At 42.7% G+C, this 25768-nt stretch overlaps 1 protein-coding gene across 12 annotated transcripts in view; it reads right to left on the bottom strand.

Annotated features, from left to right (window-relative positions):
- Positions 1-25768, bottom strand: part of EML4 (EMAP like 4) — a 161727-nt gene that overhangs the window by 21973 nt on the left and 113986 nt on the right. For all 12 annotated transcript variants that reach the window (XM_053383308.1, XM_053383313.1, XM_053383309.1 and 9 more), the window contains 9 exons: positions 18244-18367; positions 16076-16225; positions 15098-15167; positions 13393-13503; positions 10451-10546; positions 9066-9200; positions 6101-6236; positions 2616-2767; positions 229-354 (listed from right to left, as the gene is read on the bottom strand). In XM_053383308.1, the coding sequence (XP_053239283.1) occupies positions 229-354; positions 2616-2767; positions 6101-6236; positions 9066-9200; positions 10451-10546; positions 13393-13503; positions 15098-15167; positions 16076-16225; positions 18244-18367 (1100 nt within the window). The remainder of the gene's footprint in view (positions 1-228; positions 355-2615; positions 2768-6100; positions 6237-9065; positions 9201-10450; positions 10547-13392; positions 13504-15097; positions 15168-16075; positions 16226-18243; positions 18368-25768) is intronic.

The raw sequence follows: 25768 nt of genomic DNA, 5'->3' as shown, positions 1-25768 counted from the left end.
TTTGACGTGCTTTCGAACTGCTAGGTTGGCAGTAGCAGGGACTGATCAATGGGAGCTCACCCCGTCACGGGGATTCGAACCGCCGACCTTCTGATAGGCAAGTCCTAGGCTCTGTGGTTTAACCCACAGCGCCACCCGCGTCCCTCTATAACCTGTACCAAACCGATTAAATCTCAATGGTGCAGTTGAAGTAGTGGGTGGATGGGAAAGGGGGTGAAGTGAACTCACCTGTACTTCCACTTGGAAACCGTCATTAAATGTTCCCCGCAAAATAAAATTCCGCGAAGTGCCAAGTAGAAATTGGTCAGCTTTGCCTTCTGCTACAGCTCTGATTGTCCCATATTGATCAGGAACCTAATAAAACAGATTTCCCATAAGCTCAATTATTTTAGTCCTCAGAGCATAACAGTTATAATTTCTAAAAACAATAGCATCTTGAAGCACATGCAGAGCTGAGGAGGAATTTGGAAATGGGTCTAAATCGGCACCAAACTATTTTAAATCTAGTGCTCCACTCATGACATACACTACAATACTTGTAAAGAACACATTGAATGGAGTAGAGTAAGGACAGCTATCAATATTTGCCTAACAGGCTAGTGGTTAAATTTGAGGGACATCCCTGCTGGTTAGACCCTCTGCTGCCAACTTATCCTCCCACTTCTCCCAAAGCAAGGCTTTTCTGGACTTGAGGAGGGATTGGCAGGGAAGGCAGGGTGCCCAGAGACAGGAGTGCGAGATCCAGTTTGGAAAATGGGTCTGCTTAAAGGGCAAACTGTGCTCGCCTCAAACAGAGCTGCTCAAATGAAGACAGACTCTGTCCCTACTCATCAACAGGAGCAGCCTGGATTATTGAAGCATCAATAAAATGTTTCCTTGGCGCTGATGACAGCAGCATTTAGAAGTGGCTTGCTGGGTTGAGTGTAGCTGCAGTGCTAGTTTCCTGGCAAGGAAAGGAGGGGTGAGCGGGATGGGAGGGGAAGTTGGTGTGGTGCAAATGCAAGTGGAGCCAACTTGATCTTCCTGCCTGTGCATTTACACCATACTGACCTCTCCATTTCCTTGCCCCTCCTGGTGTGAAACTGACCTGCCAGGAAGCTAGCATAGTGGCTCCACCACATCTGGCAAGACGCTTCTGGCAACTATGTTTTTAAAGGCCACTTAAAAGGAGCAATCCCACTAAATTCTATAAGTGGTGGGGATGATTCTTAGAACGCACCATTAAGGAGTTGTGTTGCACTGCTATCTGATTTCAGAAACACAAGCATCGAAGAATACTTCAGAATGGATACAAACAAGGAAGAACCTGTTATACTGAATTCTTCGCTGCACACCGTTTTAAGTAGTCTCAACAGAATGAAGGCTTCTCATGCAAGTATGTTAAAGACATATCTCAACACGTGAGGAACAAGCGTTGGGAGTGATAAAGAATCTTAACATCTGCTGGCTGCTTCCTTACATTTTCTATTATAAAACGTTCAATTTGCTTGCCTGTCTAATGCCAAGTAGCACTATAAGAGGAAATAAAATGGGGGACGGGGGACGGGGGACCTCAAACTAAAAAAATGCAAAGATGTTTATCTAACTACTATATTTTTCCCAGAAGAGCTGGCAGGATTTTTCAGCATCAAATAACAGCTGTATACAGAGAACATGGCACGTTAACAAAGGGAATAGGATTAGGAGAGATAACAATCTACATCACTCAAGTTGCTGTTTACCAAGTTCAATGGTGATTTATATCCAGTTGGCATCTAACTTGTTGATTTTATTAATTATCTTTTTAAAATGACTCTTTTGAAGCCATTTCCCTTACCAAACAGGTATATTAACACCCCCAGAGGCTGTGAATTCATCACCGCAAATAGAGATTAAAATGTCATTTTGCTTTTTACTGGGAGTTGCCAAGGCCAGGTGAGGGGCGTGCTGGAGTGGGACTTGGCAATTTTGGGTTCAAGCTGCCGATCACCTGTGGATTTCAAGACAAGCTGTGATGCATCTGTCATGTTTCCCCATTTGTAAACTGGGAGTGGCACTGAACTTAACTTCACAGATAAAACCAAGGGCAGAATTAATCAGCAACATCTCTCTGCATGGTGTTCAGTAAGATGGAGCAGAGCTGCACAGACATCATTTTACACAACCCCGATTCAATGGGGCTTACTAAGGAACACTTCCCACTGGATTGAGCCCAGAGAAACGTATTGTGGTACAGACATGTGTTGGCGAGAGTCCACCACGGCAAATGTGGAAAGTGGGCTTGAAGTGAGCAGGCAAAGTTGTATGAATATGACAGAAGGGAAATAGTCACATGTGGGCAGAATAGACTCAAGGGTCTTATGTTCCCTACCAACTCATACAAGCTCACTAGGTGACTGCAGACTAGACAATCTCTCAGGGTTGTTGTGAAGATAAAAACAGAAGGGGGTGGGAATCTTGTATACTGTCCTAAGCTCATCAGAGAAATGATGAGGTAAAAACATTAATAATGAAATCAATTGGGGGGGGGAGGGATGTAAATGAAGTTGTAAGTAGCACAGCAATAACAAGAAGAGCAACAGCAGTACCACAATTGCAATGTGCTTCCATTTCTTTGGTGACAGTAATATGCCTACCTCTATTTCCCTTTCAGGGTTCAAGTCATGATCCCACAGAATTATTTTTCTGTCCTTCCCACCTCCAGTGAGCAGCATCCCGTTCCTCATTTGGCAGAGGGTGAACACGCTGCCATTGTGAGCTTTGATTTGCCGACTGATCTGATACACACCTGTGGTCACAGCAGAAAGAGTACTAAGTTGCTGTAATGGTTTTGCCAGTTTACACAGAAGAATAATCAGAAAAATGAAAATATTACATTAAAGACAGACACTTTTTTTGGGTGGGTGGGTATTTTTTCCTATGTGGATGGTTTCAACAACACCGTGATTTTCTAGCCTGCCAAAACAGTTTTTACAAAGTAGCTTCCAATGGTTTCATGATCACTCCTGTTGGGAACTTGGTGGTCAATTTCCTAACAGAGATTCTAGGGGTTCAAGCCTGCCTGAATTTGCAATCTAACTATGCTGTGGAATCTTTTGCCCTAGATCCTAGACTGGCAGAGGCTTCCCACTGCCATTCTGTAGTGACCAAAGTCCTCTCTGAGTATTATAACAAAAGCACAAAGTCAGTTTGGATGACCATGTCTCAGTTTAGGAAGCATGATATGCACAAACCTTCTACCTGCACACTCCACGCTTGCGCTACCCCCTTCCATCCTCCTTTCTCAGCAGTAAGTTAGGAAACCATCAGTTAGCTATGATTTCCCATTGCATCTGAACTGGGAAACTACGGTTTCCAGATTTGGGACAAACTGGAAACTTAAACCACACTCCTGGTTTGGGTGGAACAAGAGACTATAAGCTTGTAAATTTAACTGTGGTGTGCCGACAAGGGCAGGGAGGGAAATGGCTGCATGTGTAGGCATATCTTGGCTTGCTAATGTGATGATCTGAACTGGGCCACGGAATCATAAAGAATTGGAGAATGTCTTGTAGGCCATTTAGTTCAACCACCTGCTTGAGGTAGGAAATCCAGAGCTAAGAGCCTTCCTTTTCCCCCAAGCAATGGTTGGCAAGCTTCTGCTGGAAGAGCAGCAGTGAATAAGAGCCCACAATGCCTCTGGATAACTGGTCCTAGTGTCAAATCGCTCCAGTAAGAAGTTTCTTCTATTGTTCAACCAAAAATTGCTCTGCTGTTAATTCAAGTCCATTAAGATCTAGTCCTTTCTTCTGGGGCAGCAAAGAAAAAGAAGAAAACGACTTCTGGAACTAAAACATATTCTGGGGCCAACTGCCTTGGTGAATCATGGTTTGAATACAGCTACATATATGCTTTTTAAAAATGATTTGATGTCTTTTTAACTTTGATAGATAAAACAGAACCTCTAGGCTCGGAGGCAGTAGGATACTGAACGCCAGGTGCTTGGAGGGAGTACGGGGTGCTTCCGAGCTCAGAGGCTCTCATAACTAGAAGCTATCTGCCCAAATTTTCAAAAACAAGAGGTGTGTCTGTGAGAGGAGTGTGTGTGTGTGTGTATTGTGAGGGCCGGGGATGTCTAGGGTGGCTTTCGTAAAAGTTGGTAATGCTACGGTTTGCTATTTTTCTACATTAACACTGAAGGATGAATTCAGAAACAAATGTAAAAAAAAAACCTCTATAAAACCTGCATTAAGTACAGCTCAGGTGTGAATTGGATTACTGGTGTAAAGGCTTTGCACGTAACAATGTGCCCAGATATTTTAATTAGAAAACCTTACCAAACAACATTAGTTCATCTGGCTGCTACTGCAAAGGGTTGTTTTTTGTTATTGTTAATCTTCAAGATTAATTTTTAAAGGGCAGATGCCATTAGGTGTGAACTACCATCTGTTCTAGGATAAAATGTATATATAACAAATGTGTGCCTAGCTTCAAAGCTCTCCATAAAACCCAAGTGAAAGTAAAAGATGCCAACTTTACTTAGCAGGCCATCTCTAGGGAGCAGTTTGCTTTATTTCTCGATGTAAGCACAGAGACACACACACACACCTAAAACTCCATTAAAGCCATGATAAATTCAACAGCACACATCAGCCATAAAAAGTCCAACTCAACAAAATCCTGGGACCATTTAAATAATTAATACATTCAACTTTTCATTATGGAATATTTGCTATGACAACTATAGCAAAGAGCCATTTGGGTTATTATGATATTAAATGTACGATCTATTTTATAATTAAATTTTTATTTTATTCTTTTCTTCAGAAAGAAAATTTGCTGAAAATATATATATTTGCAGTTAAAACGTCCTGTTCTGACAGTATGTTTTTTCTGGCATGCCCATTTAAGCCCCAGCATTTTAATTAGCTGCCAAAAACAACAATTATCCTTGGATTTAAGAGCTACCTTAGGGCTCAGCAATGCCAGACCTGCATATGGCTGGTTGCAAATAGTAATTCTTCTTTAAAATTTTAAATTGAAACAAAACGCTGGCCTATAAAGCATGCTTAACTTGAAAGGCAGAAAATTAAAATTAGAGAAAGCTCTAATGCCAGTATCTGGTACATTACATTTTTTTTTTACGTATTCCTTTCATGTGTGTGTCAATATTAAAGACTAAATACTGCTATATAAAACTGTATTATGTTAAGACATCTTCTCCAATGTGATACATTACACATTGAAGTTAAGAGGTTTTGCATTGCTCATGCATATTTCTTAGTGTGCCTCATCCTAAGCACTGAGCAACTGCAGAAGCGATTCTTGACAATCTCATAGCCCATATGATGGCGCAGGCAGCCACATGCACCTGCTTGAGTCCCTAAGGAAAGGGGACCAAGTGTAGAATATGCTGATATTTAAGATGGGCCAGGCTAGGTAAGCCAAAGGATCCATCTAGTCTAGCTTCCCAGTTTTCACAGTGGAAAGCTGGATGCCTCTGGGAAGCCCGCAAGCAAGAGATGGAAGGCAATAGTTCTTTGCCTCTTCTGTTCCCCAGCAACTGGCTTTCAGTGCCATGGTGTCCCTGAAACCGCTGGAGGTAGCAAATAATCACTGTCAGGCCTACCCTCCATGAATTTGTCTAATGTCATCTAAACCACATGCCCCCTCATACTGCAGCAGCGACTTCCAATAAGCACATGCCATATGAAGAAATAGCTTCATTTTGGCTGTCCCGAATCCAAGTCTCTTCTGAAGTATACTAGTAAAAATTGTGGTTTTTAACCATGTTTAAAAATTCTTGCTGAGAAGCATGAACGGGAAAGTTAAGCGCTTGCTGATTTCAGAGCAGCCTGGGAGAAAACTGTATGGTTAGCCCGTAATATGAAAGCATGTTTTTTCAAAATCATTATGGCTACTGCTCCAGTGTGTCAAAATGGGAAGAAAATTTCCTGGAGGGCAGTTCACTAAGAGTCACCTGGTGTTTTTTCATGGATTGACACAACAGGCTGAAGATGTATGAAACCTGCATGCACCTGACAATTCCTTCGACTACCTTTGTAATTCCTTGCATTTTATGAATTTTTAAACCTATCTGCCCCTATATATATATATAAGCCAGTTTAACAAATTGCCATACCTTTCGATCCTTTCCCAGGAGTGGCTTCTACAGAGGTTTTGCTCCATATAAGCATTATCCCACCTGAGTCTCCAGTGAGAACATCTCCGTTTCCTAAAAATGCTAAGCACTGAACAAATTTGGGTTTTTCGTATTTCTAAAAAAAAGAAAGAAGGAAGGAACAACAAAATGCATTTTTTAAAAAAAGTACAATATGCAAGGCAGATGTACAAAAGCAAAACGGGCACAATCCAAAACATCTCGTTCCAGAGACATTTCCGTGGGCTGCTTCAAACATGGTAGCACTCTCTCCATCTCAACCATTGCTTTGGAAAATGTGAGGGATGACTGCCATTCATTATGCCGTAGCACTTGAAGAAGAAGAAGAAGAAGAAGAAGAAGAAGAAGAAGAAGAAGAAGAAGAGGAGGAGTTTGGATTTGATATTCTGCTTTATCACTACCCGAAGGAGTCTCAAAGCGGCTAACATTCTCCTTTCCCTTCCTCCCCCACAACAAACACTCTGTGAGGTGAGTGAGGCTGAGAGACTTCAAAGAAGTGTGACTCGCCCAAGGTCACCCAGCAGCTGCATGTGGAGGGGCGGAGACGCAAATCCGGTTCACCAGATTACAAGTCTACCACTCTTAACCACTACAACACACTGGCTCTTGAGTAGAGCAGCAGCAGGACAAGATGCTTAGGCTGGTCTCCCGTTTTCTGCTTTCACTGCTGCTTCCACCCCACCCCACTCTGTGGAGTTGTATCTTGGAGACCTGTATCTTGGAGACTGAAGATGCATTTAGAACTCCACAGGGATGAGGAGAATAGAGGTGCTAGAGAAACCAGAAAAGGTTTTGAAGAGGGCACCACAGATGTTCAGCTGAGTATGGGAAACAAGTCCAACAAGATGGATGAAACTGGGTTTATTTAGAAAGGGGTGGATTTGCCCTGCCAGACTTTAAACTTTACTATGAATCAGCAGCGTTCTGCTGGTTGAAAGACTGGCTGCTTCTTGAGAACACAGACATTTTGGATTTAGAAGGTTTCAACAATGTTTTTGGGTGGCATGCATATTTGTGGTATGACAAGGTTAAAGCACATAAAGCATTTATAAACCATATTGTTAGGAAAGCATTGTTTAATGTTTGGATTAGATATAAAGATTTATTGGAAAATAAAACCCCAAGGTGGTTGTCACCAATGGAAGCGAAAGCTCAGAAAAAGCTCAATATGGAGGCCAGATGGCCGAAGTATTGGGAAATTTTGGAACAAGAAGGAGATAGACTGAAACTGCAGAGTTTTGAGAAACTAAAAAACAAAGTGCAAGACTGGCTTCATTATTATCAGATAATGGAGGCTTACAATTTGGATAAGAAAGTTGGCTTCCAGGTGGAAAAATCTAAATTGGAAAAAGAACTGTTAGAACCCAAAACTAAGATTTTGTCAAAAATGTATAACTTGCTGCTGAAATGGAACACTCAGGATGAGACTGTCAAATCAGCTATGATTAAATGGGCACAAGATGTTGGACATAACATTATGTTTGCTGACTGGGAACAGTTGTGGACCACCGGGATGAAATTTACGGCATGTAATGCCTTAAGAGAAAATATTATGAAAATGATATACAGGTGGTACATTACCCCAGTCAAGCTTGCAAAAATTTACCATTTGCCCGATAATAAATGTTGGAAATGTAAAGAAAATGAAGGTACATTTTTTCACCTTTGGTGGACTTGCCCTAAGATTAAGGCTTTCTGGGAAATGATCTATAACGAATTGAAAAGGGTATTTAAATATACCTTCTTGAAGAAACCAGAGGCCTTTCTCTTGGGTATGGTCAGCCAGTTGGTGTCAAAAAAGGATAGAACTTTCTTTATGTATGCTACAACAGCAGCAAGAATACTTATTGCAAAGTACTGGAAGATGCAAGATTTACCCACTCTGGAAGAATGGCAGATGAAGATGATTGACTGCATGGGATTGGCAGAAATGACTGGCAGAATCCGTGACCAGGGAGAAGAGTCGGCGGAAGAAGATTGGAAGAAATTCAAGGACTATTTACAGAAATATTGTAAAATTAATGAATGTTGAATGATGTCGGATAGAAATTAAGGGGTTTTTTAGCTGTAATGCTTTGAGATAAGGATTTGCTGAATAAATAATTTGAATTGGACTACAAGAAGGGGAGGTATGAGGAGGTCAGGGAAATATGTCATTGAAAACTAAGTATTGTGAACTATATGTGTTTTTAAACTTTTTTGCTTTTTGTTTGTATAAAAATTGGAAATTTTAATAAATATCTTAAAAAAAGAGAGAGAAACTGGGTTTATTTAGCCTGGAGAAAGGAATACTGAGCAGGGGCATGATAGTGCTCTTCAAATAAATAAAAGGCTGCCACATAGAAGAAGACAAAGACTTGATTTCCGTTGCCTCAGAAGGCAGGACTATATCTAACAGGCTTGATATCACAGGAGGGAGGACTTTAGTTGAGTATTACGAAAAACCTTTCAACGGCAAGAGCGGTTCAATGATGGAAATCGTTACCTAGAAGGGTGGCGAGCTCTCCTTTCCTACAGGTCTTCAAATGGAAGAAGGACAGCTATCTGAGGGAGATACACTCTTTCTCTGGATTCCCTATGTCAAGCTGATGGCTGGGCTAGAAGATGGCCTAGAGAGCTCCATCCTGTTATTGCATGAGGTGGAGACATGATTATGAGTGGGAATATGGCTCACAAGGACAAGGTTTAGTGACCTTGCACTCCCTTGCCCAAAATCACTCTCTGGAGGCTTTGCTATGTGCATTTTACATTGGAAGTAGTTAAATGCATGTCTTTGTGTAGTCACTCAATATATTAGATATGGGACCTATTAGGCAGAACAGTCCTTTCTTCTCCACAACAGTTATCTAAGGATCATCAGTCTGATAAATTCAGATGATCTTGACTACCAAGGAAGGAAGCTTGCCCAGAGAGGAAGAATGCTTACCCCAAAAATCCCTTGCTTCCTTGTCAAAGAATTGCCGCTCCAAGTCCAGAAAAAAATATGGGATTTGCCGGATGTTATTATTGTGTCTTTGTCAGTTGGATGGAATGCTACTGCAAGAACAACTTCGTTTGTAGTCTGTTGAAACAACAAAAGGCAGTTACCACGGTTAACATTCCTGCTTACGCAGATAAGTGGAGACAATTCACCGTTATGCAAACAAATACCACATAATGGGCATGCAAATGAGTATATTTATTAATAGCAGTTCATTCTTGCTACCTGGGATTCTCCAAGCCACTGTCCCCTGCACATGCCTGCTTTGTTTTAATAAATTTTTATTAAGGTTTTCAAAGTATTACAAAAATAAAAAAGAAAAAGAAAAAATACAAAATAAAAACAGTTAAAAACAGTTCAGTCTTTTCATATCTTATTTTTCATTTGCCTGTTCCCCGGACCTCCTCACACCTCCCTTTTTTGTATCCAATTCAGTTAGTTGGTTCAGCAAATCCTTTCCCTCTTTGTTTTTATCCTAATCTTTAATCTTAATATATTATAAATTTAGACTATCCCCTGTTAACAATCCATTTTTGCACATCTTTATAACATTACTGCTGAAAACCACTTTACTTCAATCCAACATCATTCTAAGATTCATTAATTTTGCAGTATTTCTGTAAATAGTCTTTAAATTTCTTCCAATCTTCTTCCACCGACTCTTCTCCCTGGTCTTTGAATGTACTCCATCTTTGCCACCAGGCCCCTGCACTCTGTCCCACATTTTTAAGGAGGGCTTCCTACTTTGAAAAGAGGCTTTTTCAGAATCACCGAAGAGGGAAGGGAAATATGGAAAACCTTCCATTGTGAACTTCCTTCAGTTAATTTATCATAGGATCCAAGCCCATGTTATCTGGAATACATTCATTTCCCAATGCTAATAATATGAGGCTGAAAGCAGAAGAGATCTAGGGTTTAATCCCACCTACACACTAGCCTCTCTTCAGTTTGCAGGTGTGAGAAATAGGGCGAGGGATTGAGAAAATGACATTAGGTTCTTGACACATACAATGAAAGATCCTTCATAAAGATAACTTCTGTGTCAGAAACCACGTGTGGCTTTGTAAAAGCACCAAATAAATAAAAATAAACATCATATATCCTGAACTTTTGCAAATATTTTGCTCTATGAAGCTCTAAAATAGGCTTTCTAAGATTATCTGACTTACATGGGCTTCTTAAGTTTTCTATTCACATTTCTCAATATCAAACACTGAAGAAGCTGCCGTCTCAGATAACAAACATTTACTACCGTTCACGACATGTGTATCTGTGTAATGATTTTGTACATATATGTACAGGATACTGGATATATGAATTCTACTAATTACCTTAATCTCGGCTACTTTTGATCTCTTTTGCCAATCCCAGACAGTCAGCATGTGCTCGTTAGAATCATCGATCACACACAAATGTGTACCTGAGTCCTTAAGAGAAGAAATTAGCAAAGCATGTCATCATTAGATGTAGGCTAAGCTACAAGTCAGATAGAATTCAAAACAGTGGAGAAGACCTTGCAATTGCTCCTTCCTAGACCTTGGCTACAGCTTGTGGTTAGTGAGGAGAGAGTTTAACCATAAACCCCAGTTCGGATGACATGATGAGCCAAATATTGCCTTATGGTGCAGCACTAAAAAGGGCTGAGGAGGAAAAAATGGCTGCAACGTCACTCCAAGAGTCCACACATTTGCTGGTCTTGGTAAGCCACAGTTTGGCCTACCAAGTCATAAGAAGCAGGCCAATGTGATGTATGCAGATAAAACTTGTACAAATCCATTTCCCTATTATTTCGATGATTATTTGAGGTTATTAACACCTAGCATTCAATATTTACAATGACATTTTACTTACTTTCAAGTGCAGATTCACACACAAACCAGATGCAACAACAGCATGGCTTGGGTTACATGCTCAATCTGTAAATGACTCTGAACGTGGAAGGAAATCGGCCACAAGTGGCCAGCTTAATCTTTCTGCTAGACTCTCAAGTTGCTACGTGTAAAATCTTGACACACCAGAGCAGCTGCTGCTCATGCTGTGGTGTAGTAGTTGAGAGTGTTGGACTAGACCTGGGAGAACAGGGTTCAAATCCTCACTCAGCTGTGAAGCACACTAGGTGACCCTGAGACAATTACACAGTAACATAAGAATACAATCGCATCTGGACAGGCTTAGGGTAGATAACATGCCCAACATTAGAAATGCTGGAAACGTCTTATCACATCCTAAAAGTCAATCCAAGCAGCTGATTTTCTCTTCTACCTTTGTCTAGTATACTGTCCACTGCCACATATCCCTAAGTACATTAAATGTGCCCAAGATGTAACACATGCACATGTTCCATTGGTGCTAAGTTAGATAAAAACTATTATTAAAGTCAGGTAGGTCACCTTTGACCTGAGAAACCTCATACTTGTTTTCTTCTTCTACAAAACCTCACTATTTTGACAAATGTAGGATGCACTGCTATCACCACCCCATCAGAGATGTAGAAATACAAATGTTTATGCTACAAACACTGATATGGCCAATGCTGAAGTACTGAGACTAGACAGTTGCTATTTAAAGAAATGGATAGGGCTAAGCTATTTTTGAAAAGGGCAGAAGTGCAAAGCAAGGGTTTCCTTATTTCCTGTTCTAGGTCAAGTCCAACATCAGAGGGGAAAACAAATCCTTTGTATCAGAGCTTGCCAAAATTTAGCCTTCCTGAACTTCCTCACAAGAAACAAATCTTTCAGCAGGTGTTGAAACAAATACACAATGCAGCCTTCATTTCTATTTCTGGCGTTGCTTGCGGACTTTGTGGGGTTCTTTTATGTGTTGTTGTTCGGTCATCTGTCCTGTGTTGCACCATGGAGAGCTATCTACCCTCTAGAGAGCCGCGTTTTAGTAGAATGTACACACCCATCCCCACAGTTCTCAACACTCTTAAGTTGCATGTTAGGTGACTCATTCTGGTTTTTCATTATTTTTCACAATTAGGGCAATTCGGGGGGGGGGGATAAAATGTCATAGCATAGACTTGCTGTCAGCAACTGTCAGAACACTAATTAATGGAGATTTCCATAGGATCTGGCTGCTTGAGAACTAAAGCAGGGTTGGGGAAACCCATGGTCCTCTCGATGCTGTCGCATGCCAACTCCAATCAGCCCTAACCAGGCACTGCCAATGGTCACTGGCAGAACCTGGAATACAGTAACATCTGGGAGGCCATGGGTTTCCCATCCCTGAGCTGAAGCACCACAACTCCCATGCCACTGTACTGTGTGCATGTCATGTGTTGATCCAGCGCACCATGCTGCTGTAGGAGGATTGGCTGGAACTGCTAGGCTGACAATAACCTTAGGACAAAGCTTTGTTGTACAAAGCTACAATGCCCTGGTGCAGTTAACTAGCAAACAAACAAACAAACAAGAAGAATGCACAGAAGTTGCCTCTGAGGATGGCTGCAATTGGACAGACTGAGTTGGAAACCATGCACCAGCTTCATGAGTACAGCACTCTGCACACAATATGAAGCATATTTTTCCATAGTGGAAAAGGAACTGATTAGCAGCATGGATGGGGCAGACTCTCCTACTCACTTTATCTGCCACTGGATGCAGGTTTACAAACAGGTTAGCACAAGTCATACTGCAAACCCTCAAAGCTACTTAAGTCCCTTAAGTCCACAGAAGTAATGCAATATCAAGTTTTGTTGCTTAACAACAAAATACATACAAATCCACAGGTGTTTCACACAACCTTGCATATAGTAAAGGTAAAGGGACCCCTGACCATTAGGTCCAGTTGTGACCGACTCTGGGGTTGCGGCGCTCATCTCGCTTTTTTGGCCGAGGGAGCCGGCGTACAGTCATGTGGCCAGCATGACTAAGCTGCTTCTAGCGAACCAGAGCAGCGCATGGAAACGCCGTTTACCTTCCCGCCGGAGTGGTACCTATTTAACTACTTGCACTTTGACATACTTTCGAACTGCTAGGTGGGCAGGAGCAGGGACTGAGCAACGGGAGCTCACTCCATCGCAGGGATTCAAACCGCCGACCTTCTGATCGGCAAGTCCTAGGCTCTGTGGTTTAACCCACAGCGCCACCCGTGTCCCTGCATATAGTAGCTAGTTCTTTAAAAAGGTGATGTTGTGTACTATATATGCCTGTCAGCCATTTCCTTGCTGTATCTTACATGACTCTGGTTTGATTGAGAGGGAGGGGGTGATGTTGTAAAATCCAGAAACTTTTTTTGTTTCGTTTGTTTAAAAATGCATTTCCCTGCTTACCGCTTTTGAAAAATCCAGGCATCCTACTCCACGCTCGAAAGTCCCAAGGCCAATGACTTGCAGAGTTGCCACACTCACCGAATCCCATACTCTAACATGGGGAGGCAAAGACTGAAAATGAAAACAATTTCATGGAAATGGTTACTGAAAGGAGCTGAAAATAGAAACATGCAAAATTAGCCTTACATTAAGCAGTTTAATCTTTTGGTTGAGGTGAACACCACCAATTACTGAGAAAGGAAGACCTTGCAACAATACGGGTAACTGAGCATGCTGCTTTTCAGATCAACCTTCAGAAACAGGATTTACAGTGTAATCTTATACGTTTGCTTTAAGGCAAGTTCCAATGTTGCTTGCTCCTAGGCAAGTAGGTATAGGATTTCAGCCTTACTTGCAAACACCTTGTCACGAGAGGGGGACCAGTCTGAATAGCAACTAACCAGGCATTTGGTAAAACAATATTTGCAATGGGTGGGATCTAGAGCTGAACAAGCTGAAATCTGTTCACATCACAGGGTTCACCCCCTCCCAAAAAAGCCTCCCCTGAGGGATTCGTGATAACAGACACAAAAAAAGCTAATAAATCATGAAACTAGCAAAAATGACTGATGCAACAGGCTCTGAAATGAAGATTAATCTGCAATTAATCCAGAATGCGGCAGCTAGACTGGTGACTGGGAGTGGCCGCCGGGACCACATAACACCGGTCCTGAGAGATCTGCATTGGCTCCCAGTACGTTTCTGAGCACAATTCAAAGTGTTGGTGCTGACCTTTAAAGTCCTAAATGGCCTCGGTCCTGTATACCTGAAGGAGTATCTCCACCCCCATTATTCAGCCCAGACACTGAGATCCAGCGCCGATGGCCTTCTGGCGGTTCCCTCACTGTGAGAAGTGAGGTTACAGGGAACCAGACAGAGGGCTTTCTTGGTAGTGGCGCCCGCCCTGTGGAACGCCCTCCCATCAGATGTCAAGGAAATAAGCAGCTATCCTATTTTTAAAAGACATCTGAAGGCAGCCCTGTTTAGGGAAGTTTTTAATATTTAATGCTGTATTGTTTTTAACACTCGATTGGGAGCTGCCCAGAGTGGCTGGGGAAACTCAGCCAGATGGGCGGGGTATAAATAATAAATTATTATTATATTATTAGGTCAACTATCAGCTGGTGTAACTTCATTTCTTTGGAGTGAATTAGTCAAAACGTGACCTCGGTCAAAGTGTCTCTTCCTCCCAACAGCCAAGTCGTCCATCTATATATACTTTGCAGAGATGAGACTGGCTTTAAGTGCCAATCACAGCTATGCACAGGACTGTTTATGAGTGCTGCCACTTTGCTGTGTGCTCCTGCCGTGCTTTTTTGCCAAAGGCTTTGGGTCTTTTGACTAAGGCACGAGGTCGTGTTTTGTTTTCCTTGAAGCTGTCAGAGCACATAGGTAGCCTCAGTTCCAGTAAGAGTTGCTCCCCCCACCCTTTGGGAAGGGGAGAGAAGAGGGATGGGAAGTCTGGCTAAAATAAATGTTTCAAGATCCCCGCGGGCCTTCTGCGGGAAATACGCAACGCACAACGCATTAAGATTATGCATGAACTTGTGCTTTTCGAATTATGCACCAGAGGTGAGCAGAAGTGAAAAGCGGACACTCCACAAGGCCTTCCTGGTTCCCATAAACACAAACCAGCTATTGAGGCAGGATTTCTTTAAAAGCTTACTCTTCCATCTTTATCCACTCCAGCTAGCTGTCCAGTTGCAATCCTGATTTTGTCTGGGTGCACAGCAAGGCTAGAAGACACAATGCCAACAAGGAAGTCACTTGTTGTGGGCCAACATTCATGGTAACAACTTGCTTTTACAAATGCCCTTTCACGGAACCCCTGTTCTGAGAAAAGAAGAGTGTGACACTGAACAGCTTTTAGCACAACAGCAGCACATTGCTTCTGAGGGTTGTGCGGTCCGTGTGCAGCTTGGAGTGTGCTAAATCTGTTATATGGTGATGAAGGCAAAAATTTCATAAAATCATAGAATTGGCAGGGACTATGAGGGTCATCTATTCCATGCATAGGCAAACTCGGCCCTCAAGATGTTTTGGGACTACAATTCCCATCATCCCTGACCACTGGTCCTGTTAGCTAGGGATCATGGGAGTTGTAGTTCCAAAAAACATCCGGAGGGCCAAGTTTGCCTATGCCTGATCTAGTCCAACAGCCTGCAATGTATTCCTAGATCTCTGTAGCCTTCAGATCTCTCTCCATGCCACAACCCTCACTGAATCTGCCTTGCAGCTGGAGTGCTTTTGCCTGGCTGGAATGTGTCCTTGAACCCTTGTTTGTCTAGACAGAGAGGAGCGTGTGTGAATGTGTCCAGAAACAATCCTGCTCTACAATGGGGGGGAAATGGCATTTGTTGCTCCACCCGCTTCTCCCTCTGGCCGAGCCTGCCATTGGTTTGTGGTCCTTGGAAGGTTTCCCAGGAGGAAATGTGGTCTTAAGGCTGAAAAATGTATCCCATGCCTGCTACGGACCAAGCACCAGACTCCTCTTTCTTCCTCACTAAAAAAAACAACCTGTTGCTCTAATCCAGATTCGAATGACCTCGCTACTATTTTCAGCAGATCATTCGTATGCAAAATCTGGTACAGAATATGAATATCACATTTGTAAGACATACCTCAGAAGCTTCACAACACTAACCATTTAATGCAGTCTGTATGTCCCAAGTAGTGGCGCTGAGTCCTCTCTTCATAGTTAAACAGTACTACCACGGATGCTATGAAATATACTATTTCTCCAGTAGGAAGGAGGTAAACATTGGCTCGACAGTCCCTTCCACGATAGCCGTATCTTTTTTTTTTTAGGTCAAGGTTTTTAAAATGCATGAATATTAAAAGAGAATCAGTTCCACCAATCTCACACTGTGAAGGTCTGTGGCAACAGGAATGAATGGATCATTCTTTCATAATCTGCCTCAGATGTGAAACACTGTACCTCTGCCATACATATATTTTAACTTTTGTGAAGTCAGATTCCCCTTGCTTTTTGGTGTGTGTGTTAAATAAAAGCCACATAGGAAACAAATGTACTGCAAGTTGCGTGAGTATAAAACAAACACACGAAGACTACTCAGAAGTATGAAGATTAAAACAGAGTCAAGTTTGTAAACCTGAAATATGAAATTTTCATTAGGCAATAATAGAAGCCGCTGCACAACCTTTAAGTACCTTAACCTGTTTTGCAGTCATGGAATTGCATCAGACAGCACAGGCCTTCCTATTGCTCCATTCCGGAGAGGAAGTGTATCAGTTCCATTTGGCCTTTTAAAAGAAGTGTGTGAAAATTCCAAAAGCTCCTCGCAAGGTGGCAAGACACCGCTAAGCAATTGCAAAATATTCAGAACCCTTTTTAGGATTCCAGCAGGAGAAAAGTAATTTTTAAAAATATGGTGTGAAATAAAACAACTTCTGCACAATAGAAACATGAAGAAAATAAATAAAATATTATCCACCGCCTCTTTTTAGTTTCTGCTACCTGTTTCTATTTATTATTATATTGTTGGTTTCAATTGTGAGCTGCCCTGAATGTTGTATACATGACAGACAAGTGGGATATTCCTTTTTTATTTATTTAATATAAACGAATAAAAGAGGCCCAGGTAAAGGGGAGAGAGGCAGAGAGATGGGGCTGCAGGGCTTCTCTACCTGTTCTGCAGAAAAAAACAGCAACTTTTGGCTTCTCCTCTCTTTGAAATCTTTAAACCCCAGCTGCTCATTACAATAATTCTGTCTAGCTGTTGTTGTTTTACTTCTTCCATCCAAATCTCTTTTACCTTTTTGTCATGTTTTTTGCAGGGACTGTCTGGTTACTGAAATCTGTCAACTACTCTTGGGAGTCTTTTCTGACTAAAGAGTGGGATAAAAATGCTTTAAATAAATACACATAAAACATAAGGAGACTGGAAACTAAAATACTCCTACACACACAAACACTCTTATTATTTCAGGAGATTAGCATAGTGGCAGCATCATATCTGCGCCGGTACCTTCACAAACCATGGTTAGCACTAAGTCACTGGCCTGAGTCACATATTATGCTAAGCCAAACCATGGTTTAGCAAGGATGCATCTCCTAGAGGAGATCATGGCTCCTTTGCTGAGCCATGGTTTGGCTTAGTGTGTTGACCAAATCTGGGTTGATGGTTTAGCTCTCTCCAGGCTAACTAAAAGCTACAAAGGTATAGGAGCCTTAATACATCTCGTTGCACTGATACATTTTATTTGGAAACATTTCTGGGGTGTTAGCACTAGATATCCTCTACTGAACTAAATCAATCTTCCTCAATCTTGGCACCCCCTGTTCTGCTGGACTTCAGCTTCCACCTCCCCAGACAACATGCCTAACGCTCAGGGATGAAGGGGCAGGAGGTCCAACAAGGTTGGAAAAGATTGGACTATATGGGTGCTTGGATCTGGTCCTGCAAGGAAACTCTTCAATGTTCTCAAACGAAACAGTAACCCAGCGCTTAACTGTGTGGAATGTGCAAAGCATTGGAGGGACTGTGGGAAAACGCCTGTGCCAAGCAAGAAGGAAGAAGTCAACACAAACAGCACCAGGAAACTATGAGTGGTTACCAGACGAAAACCAATAGCCTATTATTTAGTGATCCCAAAATTATTTTTCCCTTAGAGGAAGGACTTTTCTTTTTCTTTACACTATTATTAAATTATGCAGGCTTCACAGTGAGAAAAGAAAACAGGAAACTAGACAGAAAAAGGAGGGGTGGGGTGGGGAAAGAAAAAAGAAAAAACCACTGGAAAAACAAGTGGGGTTTTTTGTTTTTTTGTTTAGGTTTGTGATAAGGATACACCCACTCCAGTTTTAATTTCTCAGAAGGCAGCTCTGTCTTGATTTCGTAATATTTGTCTACCTCCGAAGGAAGAAACATTGTGATTGGTCGTCCCCGCATGAACATCTTGATGTACTCTCCTTCTGTCAAAACAAAACAAAAACATGCACTGTAAGTGAGTTTGCTTTGCAAGCAGAAATGTTAACAGAGCCTGTAAAGAACAACATTTTTAAAAAGTGTAAGCTATGGATTTGATACAGATCCTGGTAGGACATCATCAGTACAACTTTTCTGGCTCAGACCTAATAAGGCGGAACAAATACACTCTTCTTTCTCACCACCCACCAAGATATGCTTCTGACCATCTTATCAACTTCAAAGCCCGATGGATGTAATCTATGGGCTGCTGCCCTCTTACCGAAAGGCACTGAATCTTTGTCAACATTTGCTGCTTCTCCCCACTTCTCCATTCAATTGGTATTCATTTAACAGTTCTACGTGGCCACTCCTAAAATTTCTAAGGAGAGCAAGACTGGAGCCTCTCTTCTTCCAGCCCAAGACACAACTTAAGAAAAAGCAAAATGTGCAAGTAGCAGGGAGCAAGGACCAATTTTTACAGGCTCAGGAAGAGGCACATTAAGCCGTGCCTGGTGGGTGAGATGCCATCCCACTGCTTTTCAGGTTGGCATAACCACCCCATTACCTTTCTCCAACTTTGGGCTCTGGCCATATAGAAAATTTACTTCCTTTGCGGTTGAGCACAAGACTGTCTCCACTTTGAAATTATTCACCCCCACCCACTGCACGTTGAATGGAAAGGATAGATTAGGGGTCAGCAAACTTTTTCAGCAGGGGGCTGGTCCACTGTCCCTCAGACCTAGTGGGGGGCTGGACTATATTTTGAAGAAAAATAAAAATGAACGAATTCCTATGCCCCACAAATAACCCAGAGATGCATTTTAAATAAAAGGACACATTCTACTCATGTAAAAACACGCTGATTCCTGGACTGACCGTGGGCCGGATTTAGAAGACGATTGGCGAACTAAGCCGCTTCTGGCGAACCAGAGCACCACACGGAAACACCGTTTACCTTCCCGCGGTACCTATTTATCTACTTGCACTTTGACGTGCTTTCGAACTGCTAGGTTGGCAGGAGCAGGGACCGAGCAACGGGAGCTCACCCCATTGCGGGGATTCGAACCGCCGACCTTCTGATCGGCAACTCCTAGGCTCTGTGGTTTAACCCACAGTGCCACCCGCGCGTCCCACCCATGGATTAGACACACTGAAAAAGTCAAGACGTATGCAGCCTGCAGTGTGAATGACACCACAAACAGAGACCATTACATTTTAGAGCCTAAAAAGAAAGTATTTCATAGGAGAGAGAGGTAAGGCCAAGTCTATTAAGAAACTATGTTATTAAATTGAGAGGTAAGGCCTATGCGGTAAATAATATATACACCTCATCCCAATTAAACTCTGAAGAGCAAGCTTTATTCTTCTTCAGGTGTTTTATTGTAATACCTACCAAGGGGGAACTTTTACGCATCTCAACATTATCATCAGACTGATAAACGTTCACTTAAAGTTAACTATGGCTGTCACTGAATTAAAGGGATTATAGTTCTATTCTATTCAAGGTTTATTAAATCTGCATAAATCAATATTTTTCAAGGGATGGGATCACCTTTCTATTGTCTAAGGAAGCCTTGCTGCAACTCTGGGTCCCCAGAGGTTGTTGCACTACAGCCCCCATCATCCCCACCTAGTATGGCCAACAGCCAGGGATAATGGGAACTGTAGTCCAACAACTTTTGAAGATCAAAGGATTATGGAGGCTGTTTCAAGTGTTTTATATTGATTACCATATTTTTCGCCCTATAGGATGCACCATCCCATAAGGCGCACCTAGTTTTTGGGGGTGGAAATAAAGGGGAAAAATTATTTCCCCCCCAGGCGCGGGGCTGGGGCGGGGGAAGCTCGAGCTTCCCCCGACCCCAGCCCCCAAACAGGCAGCTCTCTGCAAGCCGTGGGAGCGCTCCCGCTGCTTGCTGAGAGGTGTGCGAAGCCTGGACGCGCTGAGCTGAGCGCGCGCAGGCTTCGGCATGCAGGCAACTCTCCGCAAGCAGCGGGAGTGCTCCCGCTGCTTGCGGAGAGGTCCGCGAAGCCTGGACGCGCTGAGCTGAGCACGCGCAGGCTTCAGCATGCAGGCAGCTCTCCGCAAGCAGCGGGAGCCCAGCGCTGGGCTCCCGCTGCTTGCAGAGAGGTGTGCGAAGCCTGGAGAGCGTGAGGGGTTGGTGCACACCGACCCCTCTCGCTCTCCAGGCTTCAGCGAAAGCCTGCATTTGCCCCATAGGACGCACACACATTTCCCCTTCATTTTTGGAGGGGGAAAAGTGTGTCCTATAGGGCGAAAAATACGGTATCTTTTGGCTGACTGGTCTCCTCAGATTACTGCCAAGGAAGCTAGTTTTTGTGTGGTAGCCATAGCTTGTCAGCACAGGATCTTGTCCTAATTTTAGAATTATTAACACTTAATTGTCGCTCATCATTTTAATATACAGTGAGGGAAAAAAGTATTTGATCCCATGCTAAATTTGCCTGTTTGCCCTCTGACGAAGAAATGACCAGTCCATAATTTTAATGGTAGCTTTATTGTAGCTGTGAGAGACAGAATAACAACAGGAAAAACCCCAGAAACCCAGAAGAAAAAAGTCAGAGATTTATGTGCATTATAATGAGTGAAGTAAGTATTTGATCCTTTTGCAAAAGATGACTTAGTACTTGGTGGCAAAACCCTTGTTGGCAAATACAGAGGTCAGACGTTTCTTGTAGGTGGCCACCAGGTTTGCACACATCTCAGGAGGTATTTCATCCCACTTCTCTTTGCAGATCCTCTCCAAGTCAGTAAGATTTCGAGGCTGATGTGTAGCTACTCGAACCTTCAGCTCCCTCCACAGATTTTCAATGGGATTAAGGTCTGGAAACTGGCTAGGCCACTCCAGGACCTTAATGTGCTTCTTCTTGAGCTATTCCTTTTTTGCCTTGGCCGTGTGTTTTGGGTGATTGTCATGCTGGAATACCCATACTTGACCCATTTTCAATGCCCTGGCTGAGGGAAGGAGGTGCTCATCCAAGATTTGATGATACATGGTCCTGTCCATCATCCCTTTGATGCGGTGAAGGTGTCCTGTCCCCTTAGCAGAAAAACACCCCCAAAGCATATTATGTCCCCCTCCATGTTTGACAGTGGGGATGGTGTTCTTGGAGTCATAGGCAGCATTCCTCCTCCTCCAAACACGGCGAGTTGAGTTGATGCCAAAGAGCTCGATTTTGGTCTCATCGGACTACAACGCTTTCACCCAGTTCTCCTCTGGGTCATTCAGATGAGCACTGGCAAACTGCGGACGGGCCTGTACCTGTGCTGTCTTGAGCAAGGGGATCTTGCAGGCTCTACAAGATCTCAGTCCTTCACGACGTAGTGTGTTACCAACTGTTTTCATGGTGACTATGGTCCCAGCTGCCCTGAGATCATTGACAATTGCCCCCTGTGTAGTTCTGGGCTGCTTCATCGCCGTTCTCATGATCATTGCAACTCCACAAGATGAGATTTTGCATGGAGCCCCAGATCGAGGGAGATTGACAGTTATTTTGTGTTTCTTCCATTTGCGAATTATTGCACCAACTGTTGTCACCTTCTCACCAAGCTGCTTGGCAATAGTCTTGTAGCCCAGTCCAGCCTTGTGCAGGTCTACAGTCTTGTCCCTGACATCCTTGGACAGCTCTTTGGTCTTGGTCATGGTGGCTGTTTTGGAATCTACTGGATAGTTTCTGTTGACAGGTGTCTTTTGTACAGGTACTGTTAACGAGCTGGGATTACAGGTAAGACCTCTCCCTTACAGCAGGTGCTTCTAATCTCAGCTTGTTACATACAGTGAAGATACCAGGTAGCCCAACATCTGGCTGGTTGATAGGGGATCAAATACTTATTTCACTCATTATAATGCACATCAACCTTTCCCTCCTCACGGTAGTTATTTTATATTTCCTAGTGTTTTGATATTTTACACTGCTTTTAAATTCTATATTTAATATTGTACTTAATGTACCATACTGTGTCTTATGTATTTTGTTTTCTTCTCTCTTTCTCAACTGGTTATTGACCGAAATAAATGAAATGCAATTATTGCCCTAAGTGAACTCAGAAGTGTCACGAGAGAAACAGGAGGTTCAAGTGTGGTGCTGTGGAAGTTCAGGTTATAAATAGCACTGACAAAAGACACCAAGCATCTCTCCTGTTTCCTCACCCCAAAGAAATAACAGGAAAACCAAAGTAGCATTGTTTTCTTCTGGTAGGCTACGCAAACTTCAGAGAACTCACTGAGCACATTTTCAGACCTTTTTAAATTAAAAAGTCTGTATAAACAAATTTTGATTGACCTTACATGGGGGCGGTAAAGCCTCTCACACACATCCTTGTTTCTCTTTTTGAAATCCAACACCACAAAACGTTCTCTTAGGTATACAAGCCGACAGGGCAATTATAGCATTAATGCAAAACTTTTTTTTGGAAACTGTACAGATAATGGCAGCTTATCAACAAAAGCATTTTTACCAAACAGAAGGTTGTTGCCCAGGGACAAATTCCTGTAAATACAAGCTAGGAGAAGCAGCAGTTGAACTCCCTTTTAATTTATATTAGCTTAATTGCCGTGTTCTAGAACATCAAACTGAACTTTATTGGTCCCCTCCCAAACTGTTTAACTGTGGGCTTTTAAGGATATAATAAGATGAAGTATTTCATGTGTACCTCAAGCATACGTCCTATACCCTCTTGTTCCCTGCCCTTTATCGTCCAAATAAGAAAACAAAAGGCCTCGTTTGAGAACAAATAGAACCAAAATGAAAAACAAAACACCCAAAGCATCCTTGTAAGAGGAAGGAGACACTGGTTTAATTTTAAATGTCATCATCCAGTTGGTGGGAGCCGCAACCTTTGTATTAAGCTCTGTAAATGCAGCATATGGAATGTTTGTAATAAAAAACCTGCCCTGAATTGCTTCAAGATGATACCTTTCATAGCAGGGATAGGAAACCTATGGTCCTTCTCAGGCTTCCTCAACCTCGGCCCTCCAGATGTTTTGAGACTACAATTACCAATCATCTCTGACCACTGGTCCTGCTAGCTAGGGATCATGGGAGTTGTAGGCCAAAAACATCTGGAGGGCCGAGGTTGAGGAAGCCTGGTCCTCCTGATGTTGGTGAGCTACAACAGCTGGCTGGGGCTTATGGAAGGGCCACAGGTTGCCCACTCCTGTTTTACGCATATTAAATGGATTGCATGCTATTACATCCATGTACACAGAACTCTTCTTCCCATGAAACCAAGACACGGAGGTTTTCTCTTGTTGCTGCTTGCAGAAAAGTTGTGTAAACCAAAAATTCGATACCATAGCATAATTAGAGCAATCAGGAAGAATCTTTCGCAGTTTCTTATTGGTGTCATGTTCAAGGGAGGAGTGGGAAGGCTGGTGTTTTCCATGGTGATTCAGCTGCTAATTCAACTATCATGCAATGATAGTTTGAAATGGACCATTCAGTGGTTTAGTTCTGCCGCTGCTGTTAACAGATGTGAGCCAGTTGCCATAACGTACTTGGGCATCATGAGGTATGCATGTCAGCAACACACATCACTCATATCCAAACACTCCACACAGTTCAGCAGTACAAAATGGAAATGCTTCTACATACTGCAGTGGGGGAAAGCCGTCACACAGAGGCAATTCCAAGCAGTTCCTATATGATTTTAGGTCATGTTGACACCAATTCTTATTTTCCTAAGGAAAGAGATCCTACTGTTAAAATTCTGATCCAATGGTCTTCTTTTCACTTTGGAAAAACAACAGCACTAATCTGTGGTGTTGTAAAGGTAAAGGTAAAGATACCATTGCCCGTACGGGCCAGTCTTGACAGACTCTGGGGTTGTGCGCCCATCTCACTCAAGAGGCCGAGGGCCAGCGCTGTCCGGAGACACTTCCAGGTCACGTGGCCAGCGTGACAAAGCTGCATCTGGCGAGCCAGCGCAGCACACGGAAACGCCGTTTACCTTCCCGCCAGTAAGCGGTCCCTATTTATCTACTTGCCCCCGGGGGTGCTTTCGAACTGCTAGGTTGGCAGGCGCTGGGACCGAGCAACGGGAGCGCACCCCACCGCGGGGATTCGAACCGCTGACCTTTCGATCGGCAAGTCCTAGGCGCTGAGGCTTTTACCCACAGCGCCACCTTGTAGTAGCACTTATATGATTTGGCAGCCTTTTCTGCAGGAGGTTTTCCTTCTACAATAATTGCAGAGTTGTCTCCAATGTTTCCTTGCTGCAACTCGAGGTGGAAAAAATAAATGCAACAATGCAACCAAGTAAGAGATGAGATACGCATCTTTGCAATGCGGAGTAAGTTAGATGTGCATTTAGGAAGAGACTCAGAGATGTTCATCACCTCTATTTTATGGCCACTTTCAATGTGCTATTTTTAAAATTAAAAGAAAACCAAAGGCAAAATGTATGAGCGGGCACATGGTCTTAATTTTTAGAGCTCTTTTAGAACCATTCTGCACTAGGAAGGTAAATTGCAACATGAGGAATTATAAGAGGTCAGAAAAACCCTTCCTTCAATTTATTCTGTTGGTTTTAAGGAACAAAAATAAATAAATTCCCTACATTAAAAAAGCTCTATGTACAAACTGCAAAGTGCTTCAAGAAGAAACCCAGCTTTAGGGAGGGGGTGGGCCTCATAATTTCATACATTCAAATCAGGTACTTAAGCATGTAATCCTGTATCTCATTTCCACCATTATTGCTGAAGGCATCTGCATGTAGAGACCTGCTGCCACTGGCAGCCAAGCATAAAGGCTGTATTTCACGTGCAGCCAAGTTAAAAGCAAAGTCCTTAAAATAGGTACTGGCACACAACTGCATCCTTGATCTAAAGCCAAACATGGCAGAAAATTTATTAAACCGTTAGAACAGATTCTAAAAGTCACGGCATGTTCTAGATGTTAGTTTCAAGGAATTTGTACGCTTTTTAAAAAATGCACGTACACTTGGCTATAGCTGCTGAGAGAGTTGAAGTGGTTTAAAGGGAAGGGTGCCCCCACGGGCATGCAATGGGCATGATGAATTCTTTTATTTAAACAGAAGAAATGTTTTAAACGATCTTCTGAATTTGAAGGCGACAATTACAAAAGGACAGCAGACGCCACGGAGGAAAGAATGCAATTGCCCCTTTGTAACTGCTGTTATTTCTGAAGACCAGAGACTCCTGAAAAACTAGAAGGAATTCAGAGCTGCCGAGTGGCTTGGACTCAACACAGTGGGAGGGCAACAGGAAACACGAGTAACGATAAGAGTCCCATCTACATATGTGTTTATAGTGCCCACAGTTGAACTTGTTATAGTTGGATGTGTGAGGCTGTATGTAAACCACCCCCAAATGCAAGAAGGTTGGCATAAGCTTTCATGACCAGAGTCCACTTCATCAGATATC

This window comes from Podarcis raffonei, chromosome 3 (genome assembly GCF_027172205.1).
Source record: "Podarcis raffonei isolate rPodRaf1 chromosome 3, rPodRaf1.pri, whole genome shotgun sequence".
Taxonomy (NCBI): domain Eukaryota; kingdom Metazoa; phylum Chordata; class Lepidosauria; order Squamata; family Lacertidae; genus Podarcis; species Podarcis raffonei.
Note: the sequence above shows the minus strand (reverse complement) of the source record. Positions and strands in the feature narration are given on the sequence as shown.